This window comes from Mus musculus, chromosome 8 (assembly GCF_000001635.26).
Source record: "Mus musculus strain C57BL/6J chromosome 8, GRCm38.p6 C57BL/6J".
Lineage (NCBI taxonomy): Eukaryota > Metazoa > Chordata > Mammalia > Rodentia > Muridae > Mus > Mus musculus.
The window spans coordinates 3,149,633-3,174,979 of record NC_000074.6 but is presented as its reverse complement, the minus strand read 5'-3'; the positions used below and the strand labels follow the sequence as shown (position 1 = coordinate 3,174,979).

The following is a 25,347-nucleotide window of genomic DNA, read 5'->3' as shown; positions in this document are numbered from 1 at the left end:
TCTTTTTAATTAATTAAGCATTGCTTTCTCCAGTGTTATTTTATTTAAAGATGGTGATGTTATGACCCCCACACATGCTTTCTTCTTACAGGCCATCCCGAAAGCGAAGATCCCTTGAAGAGGTGGGGAATGTGACAGCCACCACACTCACACTTCCAGATTTCCCCAACGTCTCCTCTACCATTGTGCCCACAAGTCAGGAGGAGCACAGGCCATTTGAGAAAGTGGTGAACAAGGAGTCACTTGTCATCTCTGGCCTGAGACACTTCACTGGGTACCGCATTGAGCTGCAGGCATGCAATCAAGATTCCCCAGATGAGAGGTGCAGTGTGGCTGCCTACGTCAGTGCCCGGACCATGCCTGAAGGTGGGCTTGCGCTTTCCAAGGTTGGAGAGGCAACTGGCCACAGACTAGCTGTCTCCCTACTACACAGTGAAGATGTGTTCTTAAACATGTTCTCATTTATTGTTTTTGTTTTAAAATGGGTATGCTTTGTTACCAATTTTGGCATTGAACTCCTAGGTTTAAGGAGTCCTCATGCCTACTCAAGTATCTCCTAATGTCTTAGTTTCTGTTCTTATTATTGTGATAAAAATCCTCTAAATAATCAACTTAAAGGAGGAAGGGTTTATTTTAGCTCACTGTTCAAGGTACATTTCACTGTGACTGGGAAGTCAGTGTAGAAGGAGCTTGAAGTAGGTGATACCATCACATCTACAGTCAGAAGGAAAGAACAGCAAATTCATTCAGCCCCCTTTCTCCATTTGTACAGTGTACGATCCTGTATAGGGAATGGTGCTACCCAAAGTGGGCCTTCCCAATCCATTTAGCATAATTAAGAATATTCCCCACAGGCAAGCTCAGGTTCCCATCTCACTTGATTCTAGATCCTGTCTGATTAGAAATTAACATGAACCATTACACACCATATCCTAATAATTTCTCTGTATGTGTTCATGTGTGTGCCTGTTTATGTTGAAGCCAAAAATTAACGTTGGGCACCTTTTTTTGAGGTTCCATTTACTTTTGTTCTTTTGAGGCAAGATCTCTCAAGGGCTGAGTACTTGATTAGGTCTGACTAGCTGGGCAGTGAGTTTGAGGGATCTGCTTGTCTCCGTCTTTTCTACATTGGGATTCTTAGAACACTATGTTTCAGCTCTTTTGTGTGGATTCTAAGGATTGAACTCAGGTTTTACTGACTGAGGTATCTTCTTACTCCATGAGTTTTACATTTTCTGCGGAAGAAAATAAGACATGGAAAAATTACATAGCCAGCTTTAACCAGGTCTTTTTAGATGTTGGTGGCTGCAATAGAATTTGATTCAAGAGTTATATTTGACCCTTTACTTGCTTTTTATAGCTAAGGCAGATGACATCGTTGGCCCTGTGACTCATGAAATCTTTGAGAACAATGTTGTACACTTAATGTGGCAAGAGCCAAAGGAACCTAATGGTCTGATTGTGCTATATGAAGTGAGCTATCGCCGATATGGTGATGAGGTAAGGATTCCAGGTCTTGATGTTATATGGTGCGATTCTGGGGGAGATGTGAACAAATGTCTACTCACTCCAAGTAGAGACCAAATGACAGAGCAAACTAAGAATATTACCAAAGTCTAAGTGGTGATGAGCCAATGACTTTTTATTGGTGGTTACTTATGTATAGACGTGGGCTTACTTATAGGTACAGAGATGACTCAAGTGGCTGGTACATTGCCAAAAGCCTATCTCTCAACATGGATGATAACTCATGAAAGCTGGAACCCTGGAGCTCTCTGAAGGATGTTGCAGGCAGCTTTCCCAGTCAGAGTCTCCTCAGTAGTCCTTCTGCCTGTTTAATCTTAGGGAAGACAAGGCCTTGTGAATCCCAGAAGTTTCAGGGACTTCCTGAGACTTGTGAGTGGTTGACTTCCTGAGCCTTACAGAGCCTCCCTTTAGAACTTTCTGAGTCTTAAGAAATTTCCTTCCAGCTTGGAAAGCTTTAATTTGTTGAAAGTTGGTACACAATACTGGGCAGGAACTTTCCAAGTTTCTCAAGTTATCCAAAGCTTCCCACATCAGATGCTATGTTATTAGAATTCAAATCTTTGATGCAGTCTTCCCAGGGAGATAAATAGTAATGCCAGTTTAGAATCTTTTATTTCTTTTATCACTTACATTTTTTAAAAATTAAATTTATTTATTGTATGTGGAGGGGTAGGGGCATGTATGGCCATGCCAGAGCCTGCTTGAGGAAATCAGAGGACAAATTTTGAGAGTCAGCTTGCTCCTTCTACTGTGGGTTCTGTGGACTGAACTCAGGTCATTGGGCTTTGCTGCACGTGCTTTACTCATTTAAACATCTTTCCTATGTGGTCTTTCATCATATCTGTGGCAGGATTTTCAGCTGTGTCCTTCAAGCTGGGTGGTAGGCTGCTTGCCTTTCTGTCCTTTCTCACAGGACAAGACTTGTTCTACTTTAGAGAGAAACTCCCCCACTCTGGGAATGCATCACTTAAATCTTTCTTCTGTGCCTCCTTTCTACACCAGCAGCTGTGGGGGTTTATGAGAGGTGCAGATATAGTAAGCATCCAGGAGAAAATCTGAAGTTGTAGCTAAGCTACCAGAGGGAACACTGTGAGCTGACACTCAGTGACATTACAGCTTCCTCTAAGCTGCCAGAGAGCCTCCCGAGAGCTGAACACTCACCTTTCACCAGGGTGCTACAGGTCTGGAACAGGTACTCATGTTTGTGCAGTTTACTAAGTCAGTATGGCAACATGAGCTTTATGTAAACGTAATTGTGAGCCAGTAAAACTTTATAATAACAGATGGTGGGCTGAGTTTGACTATGTGACAGAATTTGTCCTTAATATAGTAAAACCAACTTCACAAAACTTTCAAAGTTCTATAAAAATATAATAAATCATCAAAAGTTGACAGGATTCCTCTGAGGACTCCTTCCTTTTTAACAGTGACTCAGAACATAGTCAGCACCCATGGCCTACAGGACAAATCTTCAGTCTGTTTTTTTTTTTTCCTTCCTTCCTTCCTTCCTTCCTTCCTTCCTTCCTTCCTTCCTTCCACTTATTTTTACTTGTGTATAGCTCATGTAAGTAGTGTGTATATGTGCCACTTTTGTACAGGTTTCTGGATCTCCTGGATCTGGACTTACAGGTAGTTGTAAGCCTTTCAGTATGGGCAATGAAACCAAACCTGGGTCTCTCCAGCTTCAGCTTCTTTACTTTTGACCAAGTTTCCCTGCTCATCTCTCTCTCTCTCTCTCTCTCTCTCTCTCTCTCTCTGTGTGTGTGTTTTGTGTAAGTATGTATATGATGTGTGCTCATTGTGTGGTGTATATGTCTCTTGTGTGTGATATGTCTATGACTCTGTGTGCATATTTGTGCATGTGGTACATATCTATGTTTCTATGTGATGTGTGTCTCTGTGTGTATGTCTGTACATTGTATGTCCATGGAAAACAGTTATGCTCCAGAATTTTCTGTTGCATTTCTTTCTTGTTCTACCCTTGGAGGTATCTATGGTAATTATCTAGCCTTAGAGACAGGGCTCCACTTGAGCCCTCAACAACTATCCTGCTTCTGAAGTTGCTTATCTGTTTTTTTCTGCCTGATGACTCATTCCATTGGGAAGAACCTTAGAACTGAGTTAGCCACCCACCTCTTGCTACCTGGATCAGCTCATTTGTTTCTCCTTATTAATGTCACATGATGAGCACAGGACTTCTTACATTTTCTTTCCTTCCATACCCTGCATCTCTTAAATCTTTGCCATCCCAGTTCTCTGCATGAGATGCAAGTGAGAGAACTGTTTTTGGAATTTTGGGTCTAGTGAATACAGGCTTGACTAAGTTATTCCCCAGGCAACATGGCTTTCTTCCTAATGATCTCTGGCCTTATCTTTGGCTGCATGCTTATCAGAGGTGTGTTCCCCCATTTATTTATGTCCTATCCTAATAAATCTTTGGAGGAATGCCAACACTTCTTTTTGTCCCCCTCCTCCTTCTTTTTGAGACAATGGCTGGCCTCCAACTTCTCAAGTACTCAACGTAAGTGAAGATGACCTTGAGCTTCTGCACTTCCTGACTCCATCTTCCTATGCTGCTTGACACACATGTGCATCAATCTGGTTTATGTGGGGCTAAGATGGATCCCAGGGCATCATGCATACTAGGCAAGCTTTGTACCACCTGAACCACCAATCCATTATTGCTTTCCTGCTCTTTTTATGAAGCTGGCGGGTAGAGGGAAGATCTTTTGTGTTTGTTCATAGACATTAAGTCTGTGGCTCCATTTAATTCTGATGAGCCTGGGTGGTCTAGAAAATGACTTAAACCACAGAGGTCCATTCACTAACCTCTTGTTTTTGACTGTGCTGGATTCCTTAACAAAATACCCTACTGTGGTGGGATGGGAAGGAGGAGAAATTTTGGAAACAAAAGGTTCTGTGTTCAAGGGCTAGCTCTGTGTTGTGTGACACAAACAAATGTCTCTTCCCCCCAGATAGAGCACTGAGGACAGATTAAAGAAATGATCCCACTCAGGTTTAGTTTAGTGAGCCAGTGGATTTATTGGGGTTGCTTATAGAAGTATGGGTTACCTTAGGGAAGCTCCATCATCAAGAAACCAGCTCCAGCATGATAACCCCTCAGAAGCTTCATCCCTCAAGCTCCTGATTGACTGGTTGGAGAGCCTCCTTCCCCAGCACACTCATTCCCAGATCTCTGTTTGCTTTCTGTTTTGAGACAAGGTCTCAGTGGTGGGTGCTTAGCTAGAATATACATACAGTAAGGAGCTGGGGTATAGTCTCTGGGGCAAATCCCCAGGTGAGGGGTTGTAGACTTGGCTGACTTGCATAGAACTGGCCTCTAAATCATAAGTTGGACACCATATTGAGCTAGATGAGACCTTCTCAAGAAAACAAAAGCATAACCTCAACATTCCCACAAAATATAAATGGAAACAAACAAATAAACAAATTCTCAAAGCCTCTGACAGGTTAGACTCTTCTGCCTATTGCTTCCCCTACTTAAACTGAGCATGATGTCCCCACCTGAGAGGCATGTGCCCAGGTATACAAAACTCAACTAACCATCTTCTCTTTTCTTCCAGGAGCTGCACCTCTGTGTCTCCCGGAAGCATTTTGCCCTGGAGCGGGGCTGCAGGCTGCGAGGGCTCTCCCCAGGAAACTACAGTGTTCGAGTCCGGGCTACCTCTCTGGCAGGAAATGGCTCCTGGACAGAACCCACCTATTTTTATGTGACTGATTATTGTAAGTCTCCATAGCAACCTCAAGGGATTGGGTTAGTGCTTGGTGCTGTAGGAGTGGTGGGACAGTTTAGAGAATGATCCTGATGAAAGAATCTATAGGTACATTAACTTTGGATCAACCAGAAACTGCAAAATGACGAGTCCTAGGTTTCCCAATTTTTTCTACCAACAATTCACATCCTCATCACCCACATAAAAATGCCCATACTCAATGTGGAATCTCAATTTTTGGAAGATGGAACTAGGCAGTTCCCTGGGGCTCCCTGGCCAGCCAGTCTAGCCAATTGGTGAAATCTGTGTTCACTGAAAAATGCTACCTCAAAGATTAATAACCTGAAGAGCAAGGAGGGGGATATGAGAGGGTTTGAAGCTGGGTAAGGGAAATTGGAAATGATACAATTGTATTATAATCTTAAAAAGGAAAGGGAGGAAGAAAGGAAGGAAGGAAGAAGGAAGGGAGGAAAGAGAGAAAGAAAGAAAGAAAGAAAGAAAGAAAGAAAGAAAGGAAGGAAGGAGGAAAGAAAGAAAGGAAGGAAGGAAGGAAGGAAGGAAGAAAGAAAGAAAGAAAGAAAAGGAAAGGAAAGGAAAGGAAAGGAAAGGAAAGAAAAGAAAAGAAAAGAAAAGAAAAGAAAAGAAAAGAAAAGAAAAGGAAGGATCCATCACTCAGGAGGCAGAGATAGGCAGAGTTCTAGGCTAGCCTGGTCTACATAGTGAGTTCTGGGCTAGTAAGGGCTACATAATGAGATCTTGCCTCAAAAACAAAACAAAACAAAACAAAACAAAACAAAACAAAACAAAACAAAACAGACCAAAAAGACAACATGGAACATAATAGAGAAAGATACATGATGTAGATGGCTTGGCCTCCATAGACAAGTAGTATATATGTGTACATACACATACAAACCCACACAGACACACAGACACAGACACACAGACACACAGACACACAGACACACACTGCACACACACACTGCACACACACACACACAAACACACACACACGCGCACACACACAGACACACACAAACACACACACATACACACATACACAGACAGACATGCACAAACACCCACTAATAACAGAAAAGAATATATACTTTAAAATCATAAATCATTGGGGTGGATATGATTAAGAAACATTGTACACATGTATGAAATTGTTAGACAATATATTAAAAATCTTAAAAGAATTTAAAATTATAATTTTCACAATTTTTTCAGAGAATCCTTTGTCCTGATTATAGCCTCCCTTCTCTTAAAGAACAAGGGAGGAGGTGGGGACACACAGGGGCATGTAACCAGACCCCTGTCATTTCTTGGATCTCATTCAACCATCAGCATTTACAAATACATCCTGTGGGCTAGGGGCCAGCAGGTGCAAGGAAACAGTCAATTCACAGAGAAACTCAAAGTAGCGTTTGTCAGGACAGAACTGGTGACAGATGTCATGATGAAGCAATAGCCAACACTTGACCTATGGGCTGGGAGAAGGCTCAGTCAGTAGAGTGCTTACATTGACCAGAAAGCCCCAGGGATCAGCCTGTCTCTGCCTCACCAGTACTTTGAAGGCAAGTATTTAACAGCATGCCCAGGTTTTTCACATGGTTTCTATGTAGGTCTCCTCATGTTCACAATACAGGCATTCTATTGACTTAGCCATCTCTCACCACTTTTCCTTTCAACTTCTCATGTTTTTAAACAAATAAACAAACAAACAAACAAATAAACATATAACAAATGAACATGAGTCCACTATGTGCCATTGAGTTTCCATTATACACATCAGGTGCCGGCCGTCTACTGGGACATGAGGAACTTCTCACTGGCCACGTCTCTGAAGACTCTTCCTCTCCTAGCAGGCACCAATCACCAATGGCTGCCATGTGCTGTCAGTTTATGTCCTCAATGGCCCTGTCTTGCTTGGAAATATCCTAGGATTTTGCTTTATAGCCCAGGGTGGCCTTGAACTCATGGTCCTCCTGCCTTCATCCTCACTCCTACATCAGGTGGTGCAATAACAGCTTGTGTTTAATGGTGTAATTTTTTTTTTTTACCATCAATTTATTTTGATGCTAAACATGTACCTTATTATTCTGTTGCAGTAGATGTCCCATCAAATATTGCCAAAATTATCATTGGACCCCTCATCTTTGTCTTCCTCTTCAGTGTTGTGATTGGAAGTATTTATCTATTTCTGAGAAAGAGGTAAGCAAGGGAGTATGCTGGCAAATGGCTAACAACTGACTCTCTTGGGGGGAAAAACAATACTATAAATATTGAGTTAGAGTGAGGTTTCTTATAAGTTTTATCCATATAGGATTTGCTACATTGCAATTAAGGTAATAAGTTTATTGTGTAATACTATAATATACTCTATTATAAATTCTCTTTGAGTCATTGATTCTCCCCACATGCTTCCACTGATTTATTTTTACCCAGCTCTTAATATCTGCAGCCAACTTAGAGTTGCAACTGATGAGCAAGTATAATTCTAACATGTATTACTTTCCTGATGCTGTGATAGAATACCTAGACAACAAGCAACTTTGGTGAGGAAAAGTTGATTTCAGCTTACAGTGCAGTCCACTGTCAAAGGGAAGACCTGGCTACAGGAGAGTGAGCACCATCCTTCAAAATTCATACAAACACCAGCAGTAGAGAAAAAAAAAATACAAAGTGGGCCTTGGGTGCAAAATCCTCAAAGCTGTTCCTCACTGACATATTTCTTCATCTGGGCTCCACTCCCAAGAGGGCCTATAACCTTCCAAAACAGCACTACAAGAGGCATCCAAGTGTTCAGACATATGTGGTGGGCATTTGATGTTTCCACCACAGTGAAGCATAAACGTGGTTGTGTTTTGTTGTTTTACTGCTCTAGCTAGCTTACACAATGATGGGTTTCATTATAATGCTTTCATACATATATATCACTATATTTTCTTATAGATACCCTTCCTTGCTCTTCCTCCCCTTCCTCCCACATTCTTTCTAGACATTTTCTCCCTTTCTGTTTTCATATCCTATGTATATATGTATATATGGGACACACACATGTGTGTGTATATGTATGTATGTATATACATATATATTCTTTTATATATATATAAAAGAAGCACACCATTTGGTCTTTGCCCCCATTTTGCTCTTGTCCTATCATCTCCCTTCCTTTGAGCCTTTTCCCTTTCCCTCCTAGTCCCCAATCTATAGCTATTTATAGCTATCTTTGTCTTTCTATGTCTAGATTATTTTGCTTAACACAGTAGCTTCCAGTTCTGTCTTTGCTCTGTTTGCATTTTGGCCATATAGCCAAGGTTGACCTTGAACTTGTGCTCATCCTGCTTCAGCTTCTCAAATACTAGGATTACAGGATTGTGCCAACAGGTTTGCATTAGCATACCTGGCTTGATTTCTGTTGCTTTTCTTCCTTTCATTAAAGAGTAAGACAAAAATTAAGTAAGACATACATATTTGAAAACTACAAGCAATGCCTCTGGCTAATCAGGTAAAATTTAAATAGTGGCAGAACAATTTTTTTTCCTCTGTAATTTATTATACCATCATTGCAAAAATGACATTCTTTTACATTCAATCTGCTTTATTGTTCTAGTGTCCTTTCTGTAGCTAGGATAAAACATTTTTACCCAATGAACTTGGGGAAGAAAGGGGTTACTTTAGTTTACACTTACAAGTCTTAGTCAGGGCAGGGAATTAAGTAGGAACTTGAAGCAGAAACCAGGAAGGAAGGCTTGCTTGCTGTTTTCTGGTTTGTGCTCAGCTTGCTTTCTTATACAGCCCAAGACCACCTGCCAAAGAATGATGCCACCTACCGTGGGCTGGGCCCTTCCGTATTACTGTTTAACAAAATCACACTCTCATAGATATGTCCACGGACTAATCTGCTTGAGGCAATTCTCCAGTTGAGGCTTCTCCTCTTACATGACTCTAGGTTGTGTGGGGTTAACATTGAAGGCTAGACAGGACACTAATTGAAGTTTTTTGGTCCCTCACTTCCTCTAATTTGGACAAAATGTCGAACAATCCATTCCTAATTTATATAGCATTTGCCTATGTCCAGAATGCCATGGGATGTTCAAGATGTTGTGTCTCTCTTCCTCCATTAGGCAGCCGGATGGGCCAATGGGACCACTGTATGCATCTTCAAACCCTGAGTACCTCAGTGCCAGTGATGGTGAGCATCACCTCCTTCTTTGTGGGAATCCAGAACCCAGCCCTTGGTTTTCTTTGCTATCACTGTTAAGTCAGATCTGAGGATAGGCTAGCATCACAGGGAGGATGGAGAAGCCCCCTTGAGTGGTGAGCTTGCCAATGTGCCCTTGCTGCAGAGACTCTGCTACTATGGGGTGTTAGGGCTGTTGTCTAGACCTGTTTGGGAAGGTTGATATTGCCTACTTGGGACCTTCAGGCTGGAATGTGAGACTAAAATCCTTTTGCCATAGCCATAGGAGTGTGTGAAAGATCAGGACCAGAAATCCACCACCAAACTTGTCATTCTTACTAAGAAGGAAGTACTTAGAAGCCATGACAGGATACTAAGAGAAGAGAATTAGAGACAATAATGTTGAGGAAATGACTCAGTAGACTCAGTAGGTGAAATGTTTGCTGCCCAAACTTGAGGACTGGGTTTGACTTTACATAGTGCCTATGTAAAAAGCTGGGTGGTGTGATGTGTACCTGTCATTCCAGCACTGATGAAGCAGAGATGTAGGGCTCAATGGCAAGTTAGCCTGGCTTAATCTGTGAGCTCCAGGTTCAGTGAGGGTTCATGTCTCAGAAAAGGATCAAGGAAGACAGCTCATGTTAACCTCTGGCTTTCACGTGCATGAGCACTTATGTGTACCTGCCTATAAATGCACGCACAGACACAAATGTCCACACACATATACACACAGGCAAATGAAGGGAAGATAGAATTGGGCAGTTAGGGGCTGGATGAGTGCTAAGGAGACATTTGCTGCTGGTGGTAGTTGATTATTAACTGATGCTTATGGTAGGAACTTAGGATTGATATCCATACCACACCTAACTGCATGAAAGGGCAGCGAGTGTCCTCTAGAGAGAAGGCATACCTGATTTTAAAGAACTTTGTTATAAGATATTCTCTTCTTTAAAGTCCCTCGTGTAGCATGATCACAGTGTGACTTTCAAGGCACAAATGTATTTGACCTGTAGGCTGTTGCCTTGAATAGATAACGTCATTTACTTGTATGTTGGTTGACAGCATGAGTGGTTCCAAGAAGTAGCCACAGCTACTGGTTAAGTCTCCCCTTATATGTGGTTTCTCTCCTGGTGCCCTTCTTAGCATGCTCTGTGGGTTCCTAACTGTAAAGGTGGACTACAAAACATCTTCTTGTTGAGTTCTATGGACCAAAGTGAATCAGAAGGCCATGAAGGAGTCCAGAGGATAGGGGCAGAGAATCTACCACTTTCTAGGAAGAACTACTAGGCATTGCAGACATTTTTTTCCCTAGTTTATTTTAACCTATACCCTTTCCTCCACCATTCTATTGATATTTGGTCAAACAACTCCAATGGGAAGTATCTAGTTATTTTGGTAATTACTGTGACAAAATACTTGACAAAGCAACTGAAGGGGAGAAGGCTTTATTGTGGCTCACAGTTGGATTGTACGGTCCCTCATGATGGACAAGTCTTGGCTGCTGGTCGCATTGCATTCATAGTTAGGAAGCAGAGAGTAGTGAATGTTGTTGCTCAGGACACTTTTTGCTCTTTATTTAGTCCAGAATTCCAGCCTATGGGATGCTGCTGCCTGCATTTAGTGTGGGTCTTTCTACTTCAATTAACTTAATCTAAAAACTTCCTTCATAAACATTCCCTAAGGCTTGTTTCCTAGGTGATTCTAGATTCTATGACATTCACGGTATTAATTCTCAGGAAAAGGTATAATGAAGTAGCAGGGATCTAGAATCAGACATCTTTCTAGAATCTAGAAAGATGGAGATACAGCATCATTTTAATGCTTCCTATGTAGAATCCTGACCCAGTTGTAGCTCATCCCCTAGCCTGTGCCATCTTTTTGATGGCAGACACTTGTCCTTTTCTGGGTTGTATATCCAATGCCTTAACAGAAGTCTTAAGTCACAAAATGAGTAAATTATGTATATAGATCAAGAAAAATGTGGTGGGAGGTGTTTGGGGGCCCTTAAGAGGTTGGCTGGCAATACCGTGTAGATAAATGAAAAGTAGTGTTTCCATCTTCTGTGTACGTGCCGGACGAGTGGGAGGTGCCTCGAGAGAAGATCACCCTTCTTCGAGAGCTGGGGCAGGGATCCTTTGGTATGGTGTATGAAGGCAATGCCAAGGATATCATCAAGGGTGAGGCAGAGACCCGTGTTGCGGTTAAGACTGTCAATGAGTCAGCCAGTCTTCGAGAACGGATCGAGTTCCTCAATGAGGCATCAGTCATGAAGGGATTCACCTGCCATCATGTGGTGAGTCTATCTGGGATGGGCTAAAGACTTCCTTTCATGCTCCTCGTTTGTTCTGCTTCCATTGCCTAGAGCCGCCCAGGATACTGGGTGTAGACTGGTGCCCACTCCCCATTCTATTCAGCCTCCTATCCTGAAGAGGAGGGGAGGTGATAACTCCTTTCTCAATCTCCTCTTCTCCCAGGTTATCCAGAATCAAACTCTATAACTGTTCTGTCGCTCCCTAGAATCTTCCTTTGTATTTCAGACTTTCTCACTGATTTCCTTCTTCTTCTTGACTGTCCTGTAACCCTTAACTGCATGGAAGTCCACCTCTTTATAACTGCCTTTATTCATCTTGAAGCCAAAAAAAAAAAAAACAAAAACAAAAACCCAAAAAAACAAAAATCAAAAAACAAAAAAAACCCTTCCCTGCCTTTCTGTTCCCAGAATGGGCTCTTTACTTTTTGTTGAGCCTTATGTTCTTTTATCCTTTTCAGGCATATTTAGGGTCACCTTTTGTGTGATGTCTACTGCAGACAGGTGAAAAAAATTATTTACCTCTGGTATAATATTTAGACAAAAGAAAGGACTCCATTAGAACTCTATTGGTGAGCCAATGAGTTATTTCAATTCCTTGCAGGAGTATGGATTCACTTACAGGAGTATGAACAACGCACATAGGTAGCTATGTCACCAAAACCACTACCCTTGTCTGAGTGATAACTCATGAAATCTGGAATCTCAGTGTTCTCTGTACAACTTATAGGCAGCTTGAGAGAGCATACAATCTATTCTATCTAAAATTTTTACTACTAATATAATCTTGAAAAGGGTTGTTGTTGTTGGTCTTGTGAATCTTATTAAGTTCAGAAACTTTCTTAGATTTATGAATTGTTTACTCCTTACTAAAGTAAGTTCCCTTTACTTCCTCAGTCTAACGGAGCTTTCTTCAAGGACGGAAAGCTTTAATTCAGAAGAAATTGCTAGGTATCAGCTCCTAAATGCCTTGCTCTTGCTGACACTGAAGCAGATTCTTGACCTCCCTCTTAGACATTCTACTGCAGGGAAGACAGTTCCCAAACTAGTAGTGGCATGTTACGAGACAAATGCTTGAAGAAATTGAAAAAGAGAGAGGAAGAGGATTGTACTCTACCTGAGCAAAGTCTTAAAGGGATGAACCATGTGTCCATGGGAGTGAGGGACCAGACTAAGGAGAGCAGGAAGTGCGAAGGTCTGGAGGTGGAAATATGGTTTATATACCGAGGAACAGTAGGCAAGTGAGATTTGCTTGGGATGTTCTATATATGAGTGGGTCTGTTTGCTCCCTCATTCTAGGGCTGCCTATGCTCCATCCAAACACAGGGTGGCCCGTGTTTTACTGTTACCAGAGAGAGCATTGTGAATTGAAGTAAAACCTGGACCCTCTTCTAATAACCTCCCTGCTTGTTCTCATGCTTGTTCTGCAGGTCCGCCTTCTTGGGGTGGTATCCAAAGGACAGCCAACGCTGGTAGTGATGGAATTGATGGCTCATGGAGACCTGAAAAGTCACCTCCGTTCTCTGAGGCCAGATGCTGAGGTAAGCTGCCTCTAGGTAAGACCCATAACAGGGTACCTGATCTTACGTATACCAACCTCACTAAATGCAAACCCATGTTTTAACTTCAGAAATACCCTGGCTACACCCCTGACCCACACACCCTATAAGAGATGATTTAGATGGAATCAGAGTGCTAATTGCAACCCCTGTTTTGACTTTAGAATAACCCAGGCCGCCCTCCCCCTACCTTGCAAGAAATGATTCAGATGACAGCAGAAATTGCTGATGGCATGGCATACTTGAACGCCAAGAAGTTTGTGCACCGGGACCTGGCAGCTCGAAACTGCATGGTTGCCCATGATTTTACTGTCAAAATTGGAGGTGTGTCTTAGAATCCTTGAGAGAGAAAGGAAGAGAGAGAGAGAGAGAGAGAGAGAGAGAGAGAGAGAATATTGTGTGTGTATGTATGTATGTATGTATGTATGTATGTGTATGTGTATGTGTATGTATGAATGTGTATTGTGTGAGCGTGTGCGTCATAGGGTGTGGGTGGCATGGCAGATTCTTGGGTCCTAAATTCATCTTATGCTGCCTGAAAAAGACTTTTACCCACTCTGGGCATTTTCCCAGCCCAGAAAGCTAACATTTCTGTTCTAGTTTCCGTTTAGTCAAAAATAAGTAAGTAAGTTATTAATTAAATAAATATAACAACTTGGGGAGGAAGGAATTTGTTTCATCTTATAGTCTATCACTGAGGGAAGTCAGGCAAAGAACTTGAAATGGAAACCATGAAATAATGCTGCTTGCTGATTTGTTCTGGCTCATGCTTAGTAGCTTTTATATATAGCCCAGGAGTCTCTTCCAAGGGAATGGTGATGCCCACAGTGAGCTTAGCCCTTCTATATCAATGATCAAGACAACCCTCATAGGCATGCCCATAGGTCAATCTGATATAGGTAATTCTTCAGTGGAGGATTTTCTGTCTGGAGACTCTAGCCTGTGCTCAGATGACAGTTAAAACTTACTATAAAACTTAGTATAGGTTCTGACAAGACTAAAGGCTTAAGTCAGAGAATGCAGAAGAAAGAGACAACAGAAGCAGATGGTAAGTGCCTAGAATGCTGGTGGATAGGATATGTGTGGATAGGATGGATATAGAGGAACCCAAGGACAGTGTGCTGTGAGGTTACATTGAAAGCCAAGAAGCAGGTATGTAAGGGCTTTGTAAGCTATAGGATTTATTTGCCTCTCCTCTACAAAATCAGTGAGAATCAGGAACAGGCAAGATCCCATAAAGATCTGAAAACATATCTCCCCCCGCCCCCCCCCACATTAGTTATGGAAGCACATAGGGAGATGAACCTATGTATGATTCTAGGAGATATATTATATATTATATTTCTACGTAACAATGGGAGTCATATAGGAATATGCTCAAAGACATCAATCTATATGAAGGGAGATGGGACATGATTCAATATTTATTATCCTAAAGACTTTCTACATGAGCAACAAGAAAATCCATACAAAACCCAGGTGTGGTGGTGCATGTATCTGGACACTTGGAGAAGTAGAGGCAGGAAGATCAAAAACTCATTGTCATCCTCAGCTATGTAGCAAGTCCAAAGTTACCCTAAAATCTGCGAGAGCTCGTCTCAAGAAAGAAAGAAACAAAAGCATTGAGAACTGGAAGGAACATGCTTCTATTCACATCACCGCCCTTGTGTAGTAGGATGTTGTCAGGTTGGAGGATGTACTGGGGGGATATGGAGGGGAGCCTAGACTACTGAAGGGCAATGAGAAGTGAGATGAATCAGAGAGAGATGTAGAGGCAGAAAGGCTTGCTTGCCCACTGTTTGGAAGTGTCAGCAAGAAGCAAGGTCAAAAGGAGACCCCAAGTTTAGTCGAGAGAGCAACATATTATTTGGATAAAGGAAAAGGATCTGTTTGGGACACTGGGGAAGGAGTGGGTGGAAGGATGACAGCCCCTATTCTCCATCCACACCCTCCATACACCTCAAGAATCCTTTCCCTCTGAGTTTGCCTGCTACCCTCAGCTCTAGTGGTGCTTCAAGGGGTAGAGCACTCAAGATGGTAGGAGGATGACCTGAAAAACCTGTGCACTGTTTGTTGTCAGACTTTGGAATGACAAGGGACATCTACGAGACAGATTACTATCGGAAAGGGGGCAAGGGACTGCTTCCTGTGAGGTGGATGTCACCTGAGTCCCTGAAGGATGGAGTCTTTACTGCTTCTTCTGATATGTGGTGAGTTATACATACATGGGTGGATATTAGTGCTGGGCTTGAACTCCTGAAGGTGTCCCACTAATGTGCTCATCAGGAGGTGATAGAGGAAAGCCCATCTTTCACATATAGAAATGAAGGTTTATCTGTCTGGGTTCTCTTAGATGGCTATCTTTATGTATTGATTGAGGATAGTCTTAGAACTTATTCATGAATTATAATATAAATCACTGTGGGTGCATGCATGTGCATGTGTGAGATGCAGGTGTGACCGTGCTATGGCACAGATGTGGAGGACAAAGGACGACTTGTGGAAATCAATTCTCTCCACCCACCTCCGTATGAAGCCTGAGGATCTAACTCAGGCCATCAGGCTGGGCACCAAGTGCTGCCCACTGAGATATCTTCCTGGCTTGCACATCCAGGTCTTTACTCAGGTTTTTGGGCATTGAACTCAGGTCCTCATGCTTTGGTGCAAAGGACTTTGCCAACTGAGATATCACCTTAGTCCATCACTTGTTCTATTCATTGGTCAACAAAGTTCTAGTAAGCCAAAAGGGGTATTGAACAAATGTATCTGAGATAGAGACTATTGTACGTTTTGTTGGCTTCTTTGTTTACTGCGTTCAATTGTCATTGGCAGGTCCTTTGGGGTGGTCCTTTGGGAAATCACTAGCCTGGCTGAGCAACCTTATCAAGGCCTGTCTAATGAACAGGTGTTGAAGTTTGTCATGGATGGAGGCTATCTGGATCCCCCTGATAACTGTCCAGAGAGACTGTAAGTATAGAAAATATCTGGAGTGTGTGAGGGTTTGCACATTACATATGTTTTGTGTCTGTATATTTTAGGTACATATGCATGGATTTGGTTTGCAGGCCTTATGCCCACATATGTTTATATAGCATGCCTTTACATCCAGGCTTGTATTCGCATATTGTATCTTGGATGCCCACTTTCATTTTCACATGTGCCTACATATATGTTTATGCTTACATATATTTATGCTGGTGCATGTGTCATGCAGTTGACATACATATATTTGCATATCAAATCCATTTTAAAGATTTATTTTTATCTTAGGTATATGAGTGTTTGCCTACACGTATGTTCATAACATATATATACTTGGTGCCCAAAGACATTAGGAGAGGGTGTTAGGTCCTCTGGACCTGGAATTACAGGTGGTTGTGAACCAATACATGGGTGCCAGGAACTAAACCTTAGTCCACTTCAAGAGAAGCAAATGCTCTTAACCACTGAGCCATCTCTTTAGCCCCTTAAATCTTTTTTTTTTTAAAAATGCACTTATGTGTACCTGTGTGTAGTATATAAATGTGTGGAGGGCATCATCCTGAGAAGTACTTACTACTCATCTCCATTGAGACATGGCCCTTCATTGGTGTGGTTCTCACTGATTCAGCTAAGCTGGCTGGCCAGCCATTGAGTCCCTTGGATCCTCCTGCCTGTATCGTCCCAGCCCTGGGATTGTAAATGTGTACATTTTTTAAAAATTACTTACTTATTTATATTTTATTTGCATTGGTGTTTTTCCTGCATGTATGTCTGTGTGAGGGTGTTGGATCCACTGGAACTGGACTTACAGACAGTTGTGAGCTGCTGTGCAGGTGCTAGGAATTGAACCTGAGTCCTCTGGAAGAGCAGCTAGCCACTGAGCCACCTTTCCAGCCCCAAATGTGTACATTTTTTTTTTAAATGTAGGCTCTGAGGATCTAACTCAGGTTCTCAGGCTTGAGGGATGAACACTTGTAGAGTTTTCATTTGTCATAGTCAGTTGTCATTGAGGGCTTGTCTAGACAACGCTGGCTGGTGGGCATGTCGATGGGGATTGTCTTGATTGTGTTAGTTGATGTCACCTCTACGAGGCACCGTTTCCTGTGCAGAGGGTCCTGAACTCTCTATATAAAGTGGAGGAAGCAGGCTGAGCAAGCTTGCCCGTGTCCATTCTCTATCTGCTCTTGACCGAGTGTGCTGTGACTAGGTGCTTTGAGTTCCTACTGCCCTGACTTCCCCACCCTGATGGACTGCAGCCTGAAATCATGAGCTGAGATGAGCTCTTTCGACCGTGTCTTTTATTGGGGTGTGTTATCATCATAGCAACTGGAACAGAAATTAAGCCCTGGGACAGAGATTCACCACCTTTCCTTAAAGGTTCTGTTGTAAATAGTGACAACACAGTGGCCCTCTGTGGTCGAAGCTTGAATATAGCCATAGGCATTACACAGATGTATCGATGAGACCATATGTATTAGCTATCACTGCTAGGGAATACCTGAGAAATTCTACTTAAAGGAGGAGAGACTCAACTGTGGCTCATAATTTCAGAGGTCTCAGTCTATGCTCACTGGGCTTCACTGCTCCTGGCATTTCCTTTTGAATAAGCTGGAAACTCACTCCCGGTGTTTAGCCCCTATAGTTATACCTGCCAAGGTTCAAGGATACCTCCCTGAAGGGTCTTTAAACCTAGAATGACTACTGGGTACAGGTAAGCTTCTGCAAGAGAAAGACACCAAATGCCAAGGCATCAGAGACAGCGGATACATATTGTGATAAATGATATACAATGTCTGCCCAGTTTCTGTCCTTTTAAGACCTCTGTTGCCATGGTGAAACCTGACCAAAAGTAATTTAGGGGAGGAGAGATTTAGTTGGATCACTGATGGGCAAGTCAAAGTAGAAACTCAAGCACCAAGTCACATCACATCCTCTGTCAAGAGCTGAGAGAGAGAAGTGTATGGGACTTTGCTTCCTTGTTCTTAGCCTGCTCTCAACACTCTCATGAAGTGTAGGAGCCACCTGCTCAGGGTGTGGTGTTATCCACAAAGAACTGGGTCGTCCCATATCAATTAACAATCAAGACAAATCCCCAGAGGTATGTTCACAGCCCAACCTAATCTAAACTTTTCCTCAGTTGGGGCTCTTTCCCAGTTGACAGCTTCTTGGGCTCCATTATGTTATTCCCCCTTACCCATCTCTTTCCTCTTCCCTTTCCATTCCTTCCTTTCCCTATTTTTCCTTTTTCTTTCTATTTCTGCTTCTTCTTTTCCTCTCCTCTGTCCTTCCTCTTCCTCCACTGAGAATTGTTCCTTGTTTGTACTTTTTATTTAGAGACACTGGTCTCACTAAGGCACCCAGACTGGCTTGAAAGTCACTCTAATGGACAGACCTTAAATTTACAGTCCTCCTACCTCAGCCTCCAGAGTAGCTGGGATAACAGGCATGTAGTATCGTGTCTGGCTGGCTTTCTTTTCAAAGCTGTCTTTCAGTCCCCCTATAATTGTTGATCCAGCCTTGAATACCATCTGTGCATACAGCCACAGCCAAGGCAAGGCTGTATTCACTACTTGAATGTCGTCTGTAGTGGGGCAGTACAGGAGGGAGCAGCCTGACTGCACCTTGAAACTTATCTACCCTGGTTCCTGTCCCCACAGCACTGACCTGATGCGCATGTGCTGGCAGTTCAACCCCAAGATGAGGCCAACCTTCCTGGAAATCGTCAACCTGCTCAAGGATGACCTCCACCCCAGCTTTCCAGAAGTTTCCTTCTTCTACAGCGAGGAGAACAAGGCTCCTGAGAGTGAGGAGCTGGAGATGGAGTTTGAAGACATGGAGAATGTCCCGTTGGATCGTTCCTCTCACTGTCAGAGAGAAGAGGCTGGGGGCCGGGAGGGAGGGTCCTCACTGAGCATCAAACGGACCTATGATGAACACATCCCCTATACCCACATGAATGGGGGCAAGAAGAACGGACGTGTCCTTACCCTGCCAAGGTCAAACCCTTCCTAACAGCGCCTTCTCCGGGAAGGATTCTTTTCTTTCTTTCTTTTTTAAAACTCTTCTGTAGTTTGACTGCCTCCAGGAAACTCAGGATTATCAGGACTCTGCCCAGATGTGAAACTGAGCTCAGAGATAGTTCATACACATTTCTGTTTGTCTTTTGACCTGAAAACACACAAGCGTGATCGCCAACCCTGTAAGCCTGTGGAGGGCTAACTGTGAACCTAGAGGGGTTGGGCTGTCCATGCTCCCTTCCCTGCCTCCACCGTATCAAACCAAGATTTTGTTGTTGGTGGTGTTCTTTTCCCCATAGATTGGAAGAATGTACCTGCTTTTTTACAGATATTTTTCTTCTTTTCTTTTCTTTTCTTTTCTTTTCTTTTCTTTTCTTTTCTTTTCTTTTCTTTTCTTTTCTTTCTTTTTTTTCCCCGTTAGTGTCTGAGTTACAGTTAGTTGTCAAAGACAGACTATTTATGGAGCACAAGTCAGAAAGCAAAGAAGAAACAGACAGAAAACAGAACAAAACAAAACAAAAACCAAACCTGACCTACAGAGCCTGGCTCTAGAATTATATGCTCTGCAGGGTTGGGCTTTGAGAAGGTTTCATTAATCTAAGAGAAGGATTTTATTTTATTTTATTTTACTTTTTTTCCTCATTCACAAAATCAGTTCCTCAAATTGACCAATAGCTGCTGCTTTCATATTTTATTTTGGGAAAGGGTGTGTATTCCTAAGTGTGTGCTCATCTGCACACCTGTGTGCATTTGTGTGTATGTTGTGTCCAGGTTAGAGATCACAGGGTGGGGTGGGGTGGGGTGGGGGTGGGGTGCTGTGTAAAATAGTCTCTGGACTGATGCTTGGTGAATTGGCTCCCGAAGCTCCTGCTGCTTGGAGTGGGTGACCTCATATTGTCCTCTTCCTTCTCATGAACTGAGAGTCTGTGCCCTCGAGAGAGTCTTCTCAGTCACATCAGAAGTCTTGCTCAGGTGTCTTCTTCCCCTTCCCTTTGATGATGTTTTCCGAAAACAGAGGGAGGATTATTTGGTCTGGATTCTTTGAGGATCTTTGGAAGACCAAACAAAGCAAAGGGGACACACACACACACACACACACACACACACACACACACACACACACTAGAAGGAAGTAAGGCAACAATTTTGAGAATATATTTGTAACATATTTAAAGCTTATGGAATCTCTGGTATGAGCCTAATAAGTTAGTATTTCTTTGGGAGCAGTGGTGGGCACATCTGCCTGTGTGGGGACACAGGACAATATGTGAGTGGCCTCTGGGTTTGGTCTTTGAAACACATATTTTTCTGGGAATTATACCACATTAGCTGCTAGCCCTTTAGGACTCGGGGAGTTCTTGTGGAGTCTGTGGGTAACTGGATATTCGACTGTTTCAGATAGTAACATTGACTGGATGTTTCTTGCTTGGATACACTGGTGGTTACCTGGAGCTGAGATGGCCTTCCAGAACACCTGTGTTCATCTGGTTTTTCTCTGCTTGTGTACCTCACTTCTTCAAGGCCTACACTTTGCTCAATCATTGTATAAACATACTAAACTCAGATCCCGAAGACCAATGACACAGATGGACTTTGAGAACACTAAGCAATATGTAAGGAGATGTACCCTTCCGATCCCCGCTGGTCTCCTCCACCTTTGGGGCATCTGGCTATTCTCTACACTAAACTCCCACAGCTGCTCTTGGCGTCCAGGGACCTCAGCTTGGGCCAGATATAGTGCCTGAGTTTATTTCTCAGGTGCTTATGTTTGAGTCTCTAGAGACTAAAGTCTGGAGGAGAAAACATCAGAGACTTTCTTCTCACCACCAAGAACTCGTGAAAGGATGTGAACTCACAACTTCTCTTTGCATAAAACCACAGCTGCTCAAGTAAAAGAAACAACTATGGTGAACTCAAAATCCTCCCAGAGGTTCTTTCCTGCGTGCATTTCCCACAAATATTTGATGCCTTTCTTCTCCCTTAGGAGATATGAGATAAAGACACACTGGCCACCCTGATTAAGAACACAAGGAAACATAAATCCTGGTTGTCAATTGCTGTGGAATTTATATTATAAAAATTGCAGCATGTAAAAATGTTGCCAGGGAACTCAATGATTGGCATAAGCATCAAGAGTTACAGTTACTTTTACCCAAAACACTTTGTAAATAGAAGGTCTGTGCATCAATGGAAGACACCGTAGGTATGGATATTTTTTGTTTATTTTTCCTTTTCACAGTAAATTTGTAGTGATGCTATACTAGCAGAAATTTTCACACCTTTCTACTTCAAAAGGTTTTCTTATAGTACCGGGGAAAGTATTTATTTTAATATATAAGATCACTCTTGAAAATCACTTTTGTAAAAAAATGTTATGAATGTAAATTTTTTTTTTATCAAGGAGAAATAAAAACAGGTGAGTGTGGGTCATTTTTTTTTTCCTTCTTCTCAGTACAGTCTACCTCAGTGTCTTATTAGGATGTGGTTCAGTAACAGATGTTGAGGCTTCAAGATTCTGGCTGAATCATTCTCTGAGTTGGGGAGCTGTGTACCATTTGATTTTTAAATGCCAGGGACTAGGGAGAACTTTGAAGGAGAGAGTTTAGATTAAAAAGTTAGAGCCTTCCTGTGAACCCAAAGTCTTCTTGTTGGTGATATTCTTCAGAGTATATTCTCCATACAAAAACCCATCTGTTGATTGCACACTCCTCACACACAAGCCACACTTCAAGTCATCATGATTTAGCTCTTTGGAGGCCCCTGATCTGAGGTCTTTGAAAAGTGGGTGTTCCTTTTACTGATGAGGCTGTGAGCCAGTACCTTCAGAAGTCACATGAAATCCCCCGGACATGAATGCAAAGGGAATCTGGGTTTTCTGACCATGATTTCTCACCCTGTTTAGACCCATGAGGCTGTTTGTGGGCACCTCTTACACAAATAGCTGATGCAAGGGTATTTGGAGAAATCCTGCTATGAAACCTATCAGTTTCCTGAACATATCTTAAACAATAAGATAGGAACCCTATGCTGGGGTTGGGTTGACTTCAAGCTGACACTGTTTGGCCTTGTGCAATCTTGAGAACTCTGGAAATCAAGGCGGGGCCAGCATGGCTCCTAGTTTCAAGCTTTGACATATTATTTCACTTTAGAACACTGTCCTTAAAATTTTACTCTTTTCCATCTTTTCTGGAAAGGTGCACCAACTTGGGTGACCCTACCAAAAAGGACTCCACTAATTCCATGTTGATATCTACTGTTGCTGGGAAGGAAACAAGTAGCTATTGGGTCATGAGACTCATTTTGGTTTCAGAAGATGTTAGCTTTGTGAGATCTAGAAAATCATGGCTATCCTGGGAGTTCGTAGTGATGGATGAAAGAGAGAGAGAAAAGAAAATAGAAACAAAAGCAAGTTACATTGATATTTCTTGTTGAGTTTTGGGAGATGTCTCATCATTTTAAAACTACTTTCATGATCATGATGAAATGCAGTTATTTCTTCCAGGATAGCAGCAGACATGTTGTCTGGTTCAATGATGTCAAGCATACATCAGGAGATGTTCATGTACTTGGAGCCTTTCTAAATGTTTCCCTGTCATTTGATGCTAGCTTGAAGGGAAGAGCCTTGATGGCTTTCTGGATTTAGGCTGAGCACAGTTTGGGAGAGTGGAGATTGGCAGGAAGAGCTGAACTGTATTGTGTGGCAGCTGGGTGTGGTGCCACCAACACAAGTAAAAACTATCCTTACTATCTTATCAGGACAGACGTTCTACCATGCACAGTGATTATTGGGTTAAGGGCTGTAATTTTATTTGAAACCTACCATAACACTGGCTGGTGGGCAGTATCACTGTGAGAGTCTGGTTCATACTGGTGATCTTGGTAAATGAATGATGGTTGTTCTAGTAATGGTTCTATTTTATGATAGATGGATGTATTCCAGATTCTAGCTAATGAATTCTTGACAACATAGGCTCTTCAAAAATTATGGTTTTGTCGGACATGCGAAAAGAATAGTGCTGATTTTGTGTAAATGGTGCACATAGCATATAGTCATTTTTAGAAAAACCTTCCAGTATGTTCCTCAGAATATGAACTTATACAAAAGATGAAGTTGGGCAATGGGAATAACAGAATATCACTTGTTTAAACGACACAAAATAATATGATGGTCTTTTAAGAGGTAATGACTGAAGGCATATGCATCCTCAGATAGTACTCAAGAAATGGAGATCAATGAGTATTTGAGCTAATTTGATACCAATCAGGATACAAAAATCAGTCTCTGGTCAAATTTTTATCTGTATGTGGGCCATTTAAAAAACAAACAAAATGAAACAAAAACATGTTAAAAATCAGATCATGGTTCTGGAACCCTTGTTATTATTTGAGAAGAAAGGAAGGTCCCTCAGATGTGTGTGTGTCTGTTCACATGTGCAGGAATGGCTTGTTTGGTCTTTATCCTTTGTATCAAAGTTGCTGCTTCTTTCCCCTTTATGTGCCTGGGTGGTTATATCCCATGTGTCAACAGTGTGGGATCAAATGTGCCATAGCACTGCAGAAAACGCAGAAACACAAAACCCATCCAAAGCACAGTGACATTTTCCTACAAGAGCCAAGTAGCATCATGTCCAGAATATGCCTTTTTTTGTGTGGGGAGGAGAGGGACTGAAATTGTTCTGCATGTATAATACAGGCTAATTACTTGTTTATATTAAAATTTGGAATAAATTATCTTGAGACTATTTTTTGTGTAGTATACAGGTTGGTCTGGGTGGGGCTGTGCCACTGAGATTTACTATATTAAGGGAGAGTCTATATATATATTTGTGTGTGTGTTCATGTATGCAGATATGCATGTGTGAGTATTCATGTGTGCAAGTGCTCATGTGTATATGTATGTATGTAAGGGTAGAATCCAGACAACAACTTCAGATATTGTCCCTTAGGAGCTGTTCACCAATATTTTTGAGACAGGGTCTCTCATAGATGTTCAGCCAGTGAACTCCAGGTATCTGCCTGTCTCTTCCTCTGCCTCTCTAGTGCTGGGGTTATAAGTACATGCCACCATATCTGGCCATCATTGAGAAGAGAGGCCCCTTGGTCTTGCAAACTTTTTATGCCACAGTACAGGTGAATGCCAGGGCCAAGAAGTGGGAGTGGGTGTATAGGCCATCCTCTGCTACATATGCAGCTAGAGACACAAGCTCTGGGTGGGGGTTGGGGGTACTGATTAGTTCATATTGCTGTTCCTCCTATAGGGTTACAAACCCCTTCAGCTCCTTGGGTACTTTCTCTAGCTCCTCCATTGGGGGCCCTGTGTTCCACCCAATAGATGACTGTGAGCATCCACTTCTGTATTTGCCAGGCACTGGCATAGCCTCACAAGAGGCAACTATATCAGGGTCCTTTTAGTAAAATCTTGCTGGCATATGCAATAGTGTCTGTGTTTGGTGGCTGATTATGGTATAGATCCCTGGGTGGGGCAGTCTCTGGATGGTCCTTCCTTCCATCTCAGCTCCAAACTTTGTCTCTGTAACTTCTTACATGGATATTTTGTTCCCCATTCTAAGGAGGGACGAAGTATCCACACTTTGGTCTTCCTTCTTCTTGAATTTCATGTGTTTTGCAAATTGTATCTTGGGTATTCTAAGTTTCTGGGCTAAAATCCACTTATCAGTGAGTGCATATTATGTGAGCTCTTTTGTGATTGGGTTACCCCACTCAGGATGATATCCTCCATATCCACCCATTTGCCCCAAAATTTCATAAACTCGTTATTTTTAATAGCTGAGTAGTACTCCATTGTGTAAATGTACCACATTTTCTGTATCCATTCCTCTGTTGACAAACATCTGGGTTCTTTCCAGCCTCTGGCTATTATAAATAAGGCTGCTATGAACATAGTGGAGCATGTGATCTTATTACCAATTGGAACATCTTCTGGGTATATGCCCAGGAGAGGTATGGCCGGATCCTCTGGTAGTACTATGTCTAATTTTCTGAGGAACCGCCAGACTGACTTCCAGAGTGG

General features: G+C 42.2%; 1 protein-coding gene across 4 annotated transcripts in view; it reads left to right on the top strand.

The window, feature by feature from the left end:
* Positions 1–24,058, top strand: part of Insr (insulin receptor) — a 128,728-nt gene extending 104,670 nt beyond the window's left edge. For 2 of the 4 annotated variants that reach the window (XM_006508701.1, XM_006508700.1), the window contains 11 exons: positions 92–366; positions 1,361–1,500; positions 5,112–5,271; positions 7,379–7,478; positions 9,395–9,462; positions 11,499–11,743; positions 13,189–13,299; positions 13,482–13,641; positions 15,398–15,527; positions 16,150–16,284; positions 18,957–24,058. In XM_006508701.1, the coding sequence (XP_006508764.1) occupies positions 92–366; positions 1,361–1,500; positions 5,112–5,271; positions 7,379–7,478; positions 9,395–9,462; positions 11,499–11,743; positions 13,189–13,299; positions 13,482–13,641; positions 15,398–15,527; positions 16,150–16,284; positions 18,957–19,311 (1,879 nt within the window). In that variant the 3' untranslated portion in view covers positions 19,312–24,058. Of the gene's footprint in view, positions 1–91; positions 367–1,360; positions 1,501–5,111; positions 5,272–7,375; positions 7,479–9,394; positions 9,463–11,498; positions 11,744–13,188; positions 13,300–13,481; positions 13,642–15,397; positions 15,528–16,149; positions 16,285–18,956 lie in introns of all 4 variants that reach the window. The other 2 variants (NM_010568.3, NM_001330056.1) reach the window with 1 other exon arrangement.
* Positions 24,059–25,347: the final 1,289 nt, after the last annotated feature.